Here is a 13,703-nt window from a genome sequence, read left to right on the forward strand (position 1 = left end):
CTATGAATTATTTTCTGAATTTACTTTTTGTCTTTGCATGGGTTTGAAATATACATTTAGGGTTTTCTTCTGAAAACTGGAAGTGTCAGGAGTTGAGTAATTAATCTTTTCTCTTCTGTAAGACATGTATGTGTGTGTACTCTGTATACTTTATTGAAATATTTTCCTCTGTTAAGTATATAAAAAACTCACAATTTATTCTTCCATTCTTTTATTTTTACAGTATTGTTAATGTGTTTTAGATCCCTTTACAAAAGAGTGTATTACTAATCTGTCTCACACTTACAATTGTATAGAACCAATTTTTTTTCATATTTCCTAACATATTTTCTATTGATATCAGGAGCTACTGGGTCCAGTTCTCTTTGAGTCATTCAGCACTCCCTGTGCTCTCCCTACTCTCCAGCCATGCCCCTTTTAGCACTGTTGGAGAAGCTATCACAACCCCCTTTTGACACTGTTTGGAACTGGGAATTGAAACCTCCCTCCCCCTTGGCTGAATGATCAGGTCATTACCCTAGTCCTGACTCAGCCCTGTTTGAAAAAAACGTTCAGCTTCTTTCTTTCTGAGACATGCTTCATGAGTATCTTCAGCTTAAATATCTGCCTCAAGTCCAATTATCTTAAATAGAAGCCAACTTTATTTACGAAGTACTAAAAGTAAAATAAAGACATGAAATTAAAGTTTGCCCCCAAAAAAACTAATTTAGCGAGTCACTATCCAAAAGTAGATAAAACCAGGCCCCATACCTTAGTTAGCAGTTATTGCTTAAGGGCCAAATTCTCCTCTGACTTATACCTAATGCAGCTCCATTGTCTGCAGTGGAGTTTTGTGAAAAGCAAGTCAAGGCAGAAATGGAAGAGTAATACCAATTGAACATATTACACAATGGCCAGTCATTTCTATGGAGTCACCCCAAAGTCAGCTGTTCTCCAGCAGGTGGTCTCTTTGTGCCAGGTGAGACTCTACAAATAGTCATCTTTCCATAGCTAAGAGTGCTGGAAGTGCTGTCACACCTCCTGGCTTGAAACAGTAATAACAACCCAAATACATGGTTTCCTCCTTCAGCACCCCCACTATAAAAAAATGTTTCAGCACCACTACACCTTTCCTTTTGTGAGATGAGAGTTTTACCTAGTTTAATACGCTATTGTGGAATGATCCTAATCTTGAGTCAATCCAGAATAGTGCAATTTATTTCTTCTTGTTAAAAAAAAAACAAGCTTGATTAGATTAGCTCTTCCACAAAACTGATTTTCTTCCTTATGTTTGCTTATGCTAAATTCTTGTCTCTTCCTATGTTAATGTTTATGTGGATGTTGGTGTGCATTATGAACAACAAAGTTTTTCTCTACTTCCAGTTAATTCTTTGCTCTAAGGAGTGCAACTAGCATGTTGTCTTAGCACATATACATAAAGTCTCATTCACTCATAGAAGACATTCAGCATCTTTTGAGAATGCTTCATTACCATGCAAATGGAATCAGTCCCTGTGCAAGTTTCATAGCATGATTTATAAAACTCAAATATTTAAATCATCAGGATTTAATTAGCAGGTACAATTTATATTAGGATTGGGCAAGACCCCATCCACCATAGCAGGGACTTCTATTATTGCAAAAAGACATTGCTTTAGAATAATGTCAGATAGCTGGGTAGCCTTACACTGACCCTTAACTTTATACCTTCGTTGTTCAGTTTAGTAATGTTTTTTTTATGAATGTTTGCCACTGGAGTACAGTTAGCTTCAGTTTTCAGTATAGTACCATTTAGATGCTTTGGGGTTAGAAACAAAAAAAAATTAGTACATCAAAAATATTGTATAAAAACAATAGTACAGTAAAAACCACATTCAACAGAGAACAAAAAATAGCAACTTAAGGCTCAGAAGCAATTTCATTCCAACATTCTGTAAAATCCTGTTTATTAGGTAGCCATACTATAATCTAGATGTAATGGGAAAAAAAGACAAACTATGATGACACTTTTTGATTGTCCAGTGCCAAAGGGAATTATTTGTATTAGGAAAGCCACCTGCTGTATGATTGTCCAGTCTCAAAGGGAATGATTTATATAAGAAAGCCACCTGGATTGTGGTTATAATTGGCAAATAGTCAAATATTGTAGAATTCATTTATTCCGACTACATAAAAGTGCTGACAGTGTAGCCGATAATGATTGCAAAGATGTCGGGCAAGTAAAACTGGGCTCAGATTTAGATTTGATGTTTTATTTTTCAGAGCAAAAATGCGGGTTATTTTGCAATAAAACTGACAGAAGTTTTCACTAAAATAACTACTTCCAATCTCCAGTTTTCATAGGTTTAATAATAATCAGCTAGCTCTCAGTTGATCTGAATAGCATTCTAAACTTCAGGAAAAAACTGTAGAGTGATCTTATAAAATATATCTTTCAGAAAATAACATTTTGCAAAATTTCAAGAACAAATGATTTAGGGTGAATGTTCTCATCTCAGGTGTGCTGCATAAATGGCTACTTCACTTGGTTTCAATGCAGAATTGTCCTTCTCTAGAACATTCCATATTTCAGAAAGGGATTAGCTCTGTCTGATCAACGCATTCACTTTGGGGCCAATATTTCCGAGAAATAGGGCTTTTTTTTGTTGCAGTGAACCCCTATTCTCAATTTGTCTGTTACAGGTGTGAGTGACATAAAGGATGTGCCAAATTCCAATAATAAAACAAAACAAAATGATCTCTATGGTGGAATAGCTATAGTGGATAGTTCAGTTAGATGCAGAGCCACTGAAGAGATGGTAGATGGGTATACTATGTATGTATGCTGCACATATCTCTGCTAATGGAAAGGTTGAAAAGCAGAACATTGGCAATTAAGAACTGGAATCCAAGATGGCAATTTGTGACAGGTTTATTCTGCATACTGTCTGTCTCATGCTAAGGTAAAGAAAATGTATCCTTATCCTCAGATCAGTACACTAAAGTGCCTCAGCATGGAGACTCTCTGAAACCACAGAATAGTCTCTGGAAATGCAGCACCTCACTAATACTCCAAACAGATCAGTTGGGAATCAGAAGCATGTGAGCTGATGAAACATCATGTGTGTAGAATGCCATGACATTTTTTATTTAAAGATGTTGAAATGAGAAAAATGTATCAAAATAGTACTTCTGCCATAACTCTTTTCATTAGTTCCTCTCTACAGAATGGTTTCCATAACTTTAATTTATATTGGCCCCCTTCTGTTTCTGCTCTCTCTCTCTTTTTTTTTTTTTGAGATGGACTGATCAGAGCTGATCTGAACATTTTATTCAAAGTGAGATTGCACCATTGACATATATAATGACAAATGGTATTTTTCTTCTCTGTAGGCCCAAATGTCTAGTTAGTCTGTTTTACCAACTCTGTTCATTGCAGTTGTTTTATTAAATTGTACATAATAACACTTAACATCTTCTCCTTAGTTAATTTAGAACCCAGCAATGTGTACTAATTATTCTTTCTAAATACAAACAACAATCTACAAGCCAAACAAGCAACACGCTATAAGCCAAAAACTAGCCAACAAGCAACTCAGAAGTCAATTAAGCCAAAAACAAGCCCAATTTCTGTTTTTTTGTTTGGCATATCTGCCTGGCTCCCTTCCTTTTGTCTATAAAGTTCAAGCTCTTCTTAAATGTCAAGGCATTCTAGAGTCCTACACCAACCTAAATATTAGACACTGTTTCCTCCTTAAGATTTCTCCTCTCTCCCTGAGAGCTGCCTTGGGGCCCCATGCCGAAAGGTGCTCAACCCCATGAACTCCTTATAATTGCAGTGAGAGTTGAGAGCACCCAGCACTCTTGGAAACACACAGCTCATTGTAAGATTGGGCCCCAGAACTTTTTTTATTCTATTTTTGCCTGTACCATGGCTCTTAGCACACAGAAAAACCTTCCACTTAATGTACGACAGGCCCCCATTCACTCCTTATCCCAGAAGCTTCCTTCAGGAAGCACTTCACTTACCATGAAAATACATCCCTCTGTGATTGCCTGCATGGAGCTTGTTTGTATGTAATGAGTTTATTATACTGTATATTCTTCATGCTCATGCCTTAAACTTGTGAGTTGGAAAAGAGAGGATGTTCTTTGTATGTCACATTGACCAGCAGTAAAGAGCCATATTCACCTTATGGGGAGCACAAATAATAAATGATTAATGATTGTTCCGCCCTAGAATGCTGATATTATTTTTCTAAGTGTCTGAAGTGAGTTAAAGAGCTATGCAGCAGCTGCGTCTGGAACATAACGTTTAGCTGTGGTGCCATGACCATTTGTATGTCACTAACTCTTCCCCAGAGATTGAGATTTAATAGTTTCCTTCTTTTAACATCATCATCATCTATTTTTCAGACAGTAAAACTTGCATTGTCTAAAACAACCTTAGCCTATAATTAGTTTAATTCTAAGATAAGATACATTTTTAATTTTCCACTTTGTTGTCCTTGAACAAAAGACAGAAATTTGGAGAGAAAGGGAGGATTTATGATTTCGCCCAATTGATTTTATGACCTAGTACCTTACCAAGGTTATTTTTGATCTCCAGATTTTTCATCAGAACAAATGTGGGGTCTTTAACCACTAAGAGAATGCAGCTACAATGAACTGTCAGTTCGGAAGTCTTCTCAAATGAATGCATTTCTGAGCTGTTCCTAATAAATAGCATAGAATAGAATAGCTTGATTCTGTTGGATCACTAAAGCACACACAAAAGGAAAGGGACATGCTTGCCGTATAGCCTGTGAAAATGTATTTAGTTTAATTATATGAATAATAGCAAGAATTCCAGAATTTATTAAATGAATCCTTATCACTGCTTTAAGTTGCATTGCCTTTTAACCTGAGCTAAATGTTATACCTACCATATTATCGCTTTGCCAGTTTATTGCTGACATGTGTTATAGTCATGTTTAGCTGTGGGCAACTATGTGACCTTTCATGTGTGTTAATTATTCTTCACTATAGCGGTTTGTAAGTACAAAGTCAAATTGAGCCCTCTAAGTCTATGGTTCTCATCTCTGTGATATGTATGTTGTTTTATCTAGAGGTAGGCATCAGGCATCTTTCATCACCATCACAATGACTCTAGAGAGCTCAATACAGAAGTATTCACAGAGCACATGTATGGTGCTTTCTTAAGAAATTTTCTCTGATTGGGATATCATTAAGCATCATACTGATGTGTTCACCAGAATAATATTATAATCTCCGATCACTGTATTGGCTGTTCTGTACTAACAGCAATAAGAAGTTTCTTCTTCTTAGTCATGAAGGGTTCAGCATGTCATTTAAGGCACAGCTCTGTTAGCTATCCAGCCCCTGAAGTAGAATTCTTCCCAGAATTCTCCTGCACTTGGAGGGATTCCATCTCACCCACTCTTAGTCCCCCTTGGCCAATGCACAGGGGTGAAGGACTTTGGCTCTGGCAGTTCTCTACCCCTACCCATGGCCTATGGGATGTCTTGTTCCAAGGATTGCACTTCGGGATAACATTTGTGAGGCACTACTGCTCAGGGAGACCAGGAGTGGGCAAAGATCTCTTATTGCCCTCCCCTCCTTGCATTCTCATGGAGTAGCTGGCGTATGTTGTGTCTTCTTGCTTTAGAACCAGACTATGTGTGGATACTCATAAAGGGTAGATTTGTGGGGGAAAAAAGGTGATTTTTTTTTACATAAACTCATTGCTGACCATAGATGAACTTTAAATACAACATGGAATACTACACTGTATACTGCTGTGAGATTTCATCTTGTGTGCACTGTTCAAGCACTGGGTTCCATCACACCTCAATCCCTCTGATATATATGACTTCATGATATTTGGGGCAATCTCGGGCGGAATTATTTTTGTGATATTCTTTATGATAAATGGTTTGTGACTTTGGTCCTCAATCATTGCTGGTACAGAACATGAACTGACAAAAGTCAGTCTAGATAATGCATGAATTAGCTGAAGATTTCTGAGAGGTGCAACTATGGCACAGTTGACTGGACTAAACTTTATTACCCTGAATTTTTCACTCCCACACTAGTAGCCTATTATGTGTTTCACTGTTTTGACATTAACCCTGAAGTGGACATTGGCATGGGAGAATTCAAACAATTTTCAATATGATCAGGTAATCTGTTTGAGATTGAAATCTGTGAAGAGTATAAAGAGGGAACTACACACATGGCAGGTACATGGCTAGTGAGCCTTATTATGATGTTATTATGTTACATGTGAATAGATGGAGTATGAAAGTGTTTATCTGATGAATCAATTAATTGTGAACCATAAACACACACATGTGCAAAAGTATCCCAAATAGGTGACTCTCTGTAACTATAGGTTACACATCGACCATGTCAAGGGATCAGGCCCTCCCATAAGCAAAGCTATATGAATAAAATTTGACAAGCACATGAGAAGGATTTCAAAGGGGATCACCAGGACTACTGGTATGCAGAGATCCATAACATATCCAGAGATCCACAAACGGTCTCACCGAGAAGAGGATTTCACCATTACAGATTATCATATAATGCCTTTAAAATGAAAGGTTTGGATTGGGGAGCTAAGTGGCTATGGTAAATCTGCTATGAATATCATCTTTAATATACCCATCTGGCTTTCTGATGTTGTGCTAAAGAGGACTTTGCTCCCTGTATATCCAGGGTGAGCTGAGTGGAATGAGCTTATGTAGTTAGCAAAGGAAGTAAGAACTTACATGAGAGGTCAACAGAATAATTCTAAAATTTATAAATATGTTTCCAGCTGAGGCATATTTATTTCTAATACAGACATTTATTTTACATGAAAAAATCTGGAAAGAAATATACACATTTGATGTTCTGAAGTTTAATGCAATAGTGCTTTCATATGTTGTATACTGAACATGTGTTGATGGCAGATCTATTAATTTTTCCTTAGAAAATATGTATGGATACTTAGAGGGAGCAACACCCTTGAACTGAGGAAACAAAATCAATTGGTATTATCAACTCAGGTTTATTGAATGCAGAAAAAAACTTATATCTAGTATGCAGTAGGTGAGCAAGTAAGGAAGGGGCAGGAAAAGAGAAATGATGGAAGAATTTTACAAAACACTTCCTTCCAGTTTTGCTTATTCTTAAAAGAAAAATGTAGAAACTTTCCTGGAAAGTTTTGGTTCTCAAACTACTATGAAGCTGCTACCCCCAGGCAAAAGCCCCACATAGGTCTAGTTTGAGAACCAGTTTGGTACTCAAACAGCAGATGAGCGAAGCTCGTCCTGAATTTAGCACTAATTTAGAGTAATATATTTGGAAAGACAACATCTTCTTTTTCAATATATTGTACAGGGCAGATGTATACTTTACTTCACTCTCAGTATATCGTTACCTTTGTTTAGCTATTTTTGACTGTGCTCATCTATTTATAGTAGTATTTGTAAAGTGAACTCTGTTCTGTGTGGGTGAAATTCACCCCTGTGTCTTGATAAAGTACAAAGCTGTGCACTACTAAAATCTCTCAAGCTCCGATATGGGAGTTAAATGAAACTTAAGAATTGTACAGACCTTGTGCTGGCCTTCTACACATGAGTAAAATTTAGCTAGGCATTTCCCCTCATTAAATATACTGTGTCAATGCACCAGTGCATTGTAGAATGATGAGCCCCTAGTCTCCTCTAATTTATTCCTGTGTAAAACAATGGAATTGAGAAGAGAATTAGGCCCAATGTTCTCCACTCTGTTTAAAAAGTAATGACAGCTGCAAAATTCAGAACCAGATTTCAAACATCCTATCCAGAGGAATTTAGATCTGGGGCTTTGTTTTCAACCCTTGAGAGAGCTAGGGACCAATTTGGAAATTTTGATCTAGATTCAGGTTTAGAATCTGAATTCAGCTTCTGAAAGTTGAGGTTGTAGTTTGGGTCCATGAGAAGAATTCCTTAGACCAGGGGTTCTCAACCCTTTTCTTTCCGAGGCCTCCCCCCGCCCCGAAACATGCTATAAAAACTCCACGGCCCGCCTGTGCTGCAATAACTGTTTTTCTGCATATAAAAGCCAGGGTGGCCTTAGCGGGTAGCAAGCAGGGCAATTGCCAGGGGCCCCATGACACAGGGGCCCCCATGAAGCTACATTGGTCAGGCTTCATCTTAAACCCCAGGTGACGGGGCTCAGGGACCTGGGCTTCAGCCTCATGTAGTGGGACTTCAGCTTTCTGCCCTGGGTTCCAGCAAGTTTAATGCTGGCCCTGCTTACAGGCCCCCCTGAAACCTGCCTGAGGCCCTCTAAGGGGCCCAGGACCCCGGTTGAGAACTACTGCTTTAGACTATCTCTATAGTATGACCGAAGGATTTGAGTCCCCTGCTCGCTTACACATAACTGTGCTAGCTTAATGAGAGCTAGCACAAGTATAATTAGCAATGTCGCCATGATAGCACAGGTGGACGCAACAGAGGCACGGCTTATCTGTGCCAATTATATACCCACCTAAAACTGGTGCCTAACATTGGGGTATGTAAGTATTATGTTTACAAACCAAAATAACATTAAAGCATTGGGAAACAGACCATTATAAAAGAATGGACCACATCATTAACAGAAAAATCTTTGTGTGAGAGAGCAATGTATACTGTAGTACACATGTATAACATGCATAAACTATATGTGAGGACTTCTCATATTGTAAGTTAAATTATTGTTACTCAAGCCAGTGCTCCCATATTTTTGTTCTTCTGGGACCCAGATCTTTTTTCTTTTGTTCTACCTTCTTTTCTTTTTTTTCCTTCTTATTTGTTGTGTAATTTTTTATTAAACTTTTTGTTGAATATTATAACTATTTGGGACAGTACATAATTGTTGTTGAATTTCTTGGGAATTTATGTACATTTTACCACTAAGTGCAAGAAAAATACGTCAGAGTGTCTCTGAATTTCCTTTGGTGTCATTTTTTTGTTTTGTTTTATAAATTATTTAAATAATTATAAGCTTAGCATTCAGGTCATGAGGTTTTGTTTTGGTGATTAAAAAAAATGTTGCTTTTGTTTCTACTGAACAGAGTGCTGAAGTCAGAAAATTTGGATATAAAAATATGTGGAAATTGCAGCACTAAATAATTCAGGTGCCAGTAGCTGGAGCATCATTCCTAATGCAAGTATAGCATACAGAGAACACAATAAAATAGAGTGAATGAAATGTCATTTTGTTTTATTCTCTGTGTAGGATACTTATGTAAGGAAATGACATTTGAGTTCCTGGCATGTGAATGACCTGGCACCTGAATTATATGCAGGCTTCCCTAAATGCCCCTCTGATTTCAACACTCACATCACAGTAAACAGTTATTTTTTATGCTGCAGATTAAAATTGAGTCTGAGAACACTGAGGCGTCATTTCACAATGGAAATGCAGCTGGTCGTGCTCCAGATCTCTGTGATGAGTCACATATTAATATTCAATGTGAATGAAATTTAGATTTAGAATTAAAGTATGATGTACTGCAATGCTGAAGTTGTGTCACTGTACAGAAAGAGGTGCCCATTTATGTATCCTGCTGGTATCTTAATAGAGACTGAACTAAGGCCGCTGTCCAGATTTTAGTGAACTATGTTCCCACATCTCCATTATCATAGCTGACATTAATGGACACACATTGTTTGTCGTCTCAGCAAAGTGGCTAAAGAATGACAGGGCTTGGTGTGATCTGACCGTCTACACTGATCCCTAGAAGTAATCCTTTCAGAGCAGGGCTGTGGCCTGTTCATAGTTGAGCTTGCATGGCTGTTGCCTTCTTTCTGGCTAAGCAGAGAATTTCATTCTCCAGAGTATAGATCTGGCAACTTTCACAAAATTAAACTGAGAGCTTTTTGTGTGATTGGTTTTTATTTTTAGGGAAAGAACAAATGGTCTAAACCACATGTAGGATTATTTTCTATTATGAAAGCCATTAACTGAATGTTTAACTTGTGTATTATTAACCACTTATGGCTGTTTTGGAGTCTTCATGTCTGAGAAGTGCTTAGGTATCATGATAGTGGGCTGAGTTAAAAATATATAGATAGAATCCAAAGAAATATAGTCCTAGACCCTTAACATTTCACCACTTCTAAAATAATTTTCTGTCCTGCAGAATGAACTCCATTGAATAACATTGATTTCCTGTTTTGTTTTGTTTATCTGAAGAATGAGGAACCGTCTTCCTGATGTATAGATGAAATAGTATGACTTCAGAATGATAGACAGACAGATACTCTGTGACTACAATGAAAATATGTGTTAAGCAGTCTAAACATGTTAATTGTATTATATGTATTTACTTTTGGAAATAGTTTATTCCGGAAATTAAATAAACGTGGTTTTACATTGGTTTGCTGAAAATAAAACTCTAATTAGGCTTCAATAACCAGGAAAATTTTCTTTATACGACATTAATGTACTTAATATTGGAATTATAAAAGCATGTGAAAAACATGTAATCCATTTTATACTCTAGTAATTCTGAAACACCTGAACTCTACCTTCTCCCCACTGCACGCAAACACACATGCCAACCAAAATTTGACAAGGAAAAACATTCCTCTAGGGCTGTGAATTTATATCCCAAATTGTAACCTAGAGATTATTTTAACTGTCACAATAAACCCCTGGTGATAGTTTTATAACGGAGAGCCCGGAAGGGCCTTGAGTACAACCTCACTAATGTGATGCTATAATACATAATCACTCTAATTTGGAACTAAGAACCAGTTGTCAAATAATACAATTGTGGACCTAGTAGTAGTAGTGTTAACTTATTTTTTCTTTAAAATGAAATCCACTTATGAGATGCTTAATAGTTTTCTATTTTTATTTTGCTGCTGTGATTCTTTCTCTTTAACCCCTCTATAAACACTTGCGATAAAATCATTATGCAAATCACAGACTTGACCTCATGTGCAAATTGCACCAACTCTGTTATCCCTGTCATAAATTAATTAGGAAAAGCATTGCACAAGAAATGCTTATCAACATGGTTTACCTTAGGAATGGAGCTACTCCAAACAGATTGCTTATCATCTCTCTGAATGTGCATAAAGACTTGCATCACTGTCAGCTGACTATAAGTAGCCTGAATCTCACTAGACACTGACAGTGTTGCCATGGAGTTGCACTCAGATTTCAAGGCAAAGATAAAACCAATTTCTAGATAAAAAATGAGTTAAAAATAGAAAGAAAACTAACATGGGTAAACAAAGTTCCAAATTGCCTATTATAAGTTTTGTGTCTTTCTTTCTGTTCAGCTGAGTGATGTTATGTATATTTAGTTGTGGATTTTTAGTTTAAAAAACCCATACAATAAATGTTTCATGGTGAGGAACTGTTGTTTTAAGGGAAACTGATCATGTGGTATATTTTGTTATTCTGCTTTGTAGGAAACAACTCTGGCTTTTAGTATGTGAATCTCTTTAATGGGTCTGTCTCCAGATATTTTTGTGCCCATGCAGGGGATAGAGGAACTGTTATTTCTTCATTAGCCTGATTCTAGCAGTTATATCTCCCAAAGCAATTTGCGGCATCCTCTTCCTTGTACTATCACATTTAATAATTTCAGGATTTGCTCTGAAGACACAGCTCAGATATGTGCTTACATGTGAATTTCAGGGTATGAGCCAGTGCATTCAATAATCCTTGTTAAGAGAGTTAACATAAACCTGGCTGACAAGTGATAGAATCAATGCCATAACATTAATCCACAGTAGAACTATCTAATAAATTGAAAATAAAGTGTGTGGTCCCAGTTAATATCCTTATAAATTTTCATTTTATTTGAAATACATTATTGTACATTTTTGTTACTACTTTACTGTTATGACCTCTTAATAATGCTTTGAAGTGTAAAACATTTTATTTGATTTTATGATTTCTCTTAATAGTGGCTAGCATTCAGAAGCTTCCTGCAGCATCTGTTCTAACAGACATCAATTTCCCAATGAAAGGAAGGAAAGGAATGGTTGATTGGGCACGAAACTCAGAAGACAGGGTTGTCATTCCAAAAAATATCTTCACTCCTATGTCCTCAGGTAAAGAAGTATTCAAGTATTATATTTTATTAGAGAATAAGTATTTAACAGTTAGACTGAAGAAACTGGGAAGCATGGACTCATCAGGCTAGTACTTAAAGTACCAGTGCTTTTGCTACCTTCTCTAAAATGAGTATTGTAATAATAATAATAAAAATACTGTGACAAAGCTCTCTCCTTGCCACCGTGGGTCCCACATTTCCTGGCAGATTTCACTAGCCTCAGAGGCTCACTGTGACCCTCCACAAAACCCTTCTTTCTCTAGAGACAAGGGTCACAATCTATTGAGCCATTTTCATCATAAGCCAGCGAGGAAGGTGAGGAGAAGTTATCCTTCCTTGCACAGTCTCTGTTGTCTCCCAGTCTCAGTGATTAAACAGGGGGCAAAGGTGGGGGGGGGAGCCCGGGCCCACCCTCTACTCCGGGCTCCAGCCCAGGGACCCTAATAGTATCAGCTATGGTAGCTGACCTTTTAGAAACATGACATGTACAATTCCCTGGGCTACTTCCCTCACAGCAGCCCTCACTTCCTCAAGCTCCACTTCACTCTTACCTCAGGGCCTCCTTCCTTGTGTCTGATATGGTGTGTACTACTCAGCCTCTCCAACAGCGCAACTTCTTCCCACAGACTGATGGATCTTATCAAAGAGCAATTTTAAGTGGATGACAGGGGATAGATCACCTGATCTGTTCATTTCCTCTGAAGCACCTGACATTGGCCACTTTCAGAAGACAGGATACTGGGCTACATGGACCATGGGTCTGACCCAGTATGGCCATTCTTATGTCTGATATGTTCTAATATTATAAACAGAGTTCTGCAGAATATATTTCACAATGATAATGATTAGGGCCTTACCAAATTCACGGTCCTTTTTCGTAAATTTCACAGTCATAACATTTTTAAAACCTTGAATTTCATGATTTCAGATATTTAAACCTTAAATTTCACGGAGTTGTAACAAAGCACGAATATGTATTGCAAAATGGCAAAATATAAACACGTAAAGTCCTTAAGTCAGCATTTCTCAAACTGGGGGTCCCGACCCAAAACGGGGTTGCAAAGCTACTGTGAGGGGGTCACAGTATTGCCACCATTACTTCTGTGCTGCCTTCAGAACTGGGTAGCTGGAGAGTGGCGGCTGCTGGACGGGTGCTGAGTTCTAAAGGCAGTACCACCACCAGGAGCAGCGCAGCCTTCAGAGCTGGGTTCCCAGCTAGCAGCTGCTGCTCTCTGGCCACCCAGCTCTGAAGGCTGTGTCCCCACAGCAGCAGCGCAGAAGTAAGGGTGGCAATACCATACTATGCCACCCTTACTTCTGTGATGCTGCGGGTAGCAGCACTGCATTCAGACCTGGGAGCCTGGCCCTGCCCTCCAGCTACCCAGATCTGAAGGCAGCAAAGAAGTAGAAGTGGCAATACTGTGATCCCTCTACAATAGGCTTGAGACCCCCTTTTGGGTCGGGACTCCCAGTTTTAGAAACACTGTGTACTTGTATATATTTTTACTTGAAAGTATAAAAGAGTATAGTACACGGTAAAAGTACACAAAAGACCAGATTTCATGGTCCATGACTCATTTTTCATGGTTGTGAATTTAGTAGAGCCCTAATGATGATTTCTTTAAAAATAAAACATATATTGAAATGATAAACA

At 37.8% G+C, this 13,703-nt stretch overlaps 1 protein-coding gene across 9 annotated transcripts in view; it reads left to right on the forward strand.

Annotated features, from left to right (window-relative positions):
• The window catches only part of ADGRB3 (adhesion G protein-coupled receptor B3), a 616,872-nt gene that overhangs the window by 341,310 nt on the left and 261,859 nt on the right, over positions 1–13,703 (forward strand). For all 9 annotated transcript variants that reach the window (XM_043510428.1, XM_038396358.2, XM_043510430.1 and 6 more), the window contains one exon: positions 11,901–12,047. In XM_043510428.1, coding sequence (XP_043366363.1) covers positions 11,901–12,047 — 147 coding nt within the window. The remainder of the gene's footprint in view (positions 1–11,900; positions 12,048–13,703) is intronic.

This window comes from Dermochelys coriacea, chromosome 3, assembly GCF_009764565.3.
Source record: "Dermochelys coriacea isolate rDerCor1 chromosome 3, rDerCor1.pri.v4, whole genome shotgun sequence".
Taxonomy (NCBI): Eukaryota; Metazoa; Chordata; order Testudines; family Dermochelyidae; genus Dermochelys; species Dermochelys coriacea.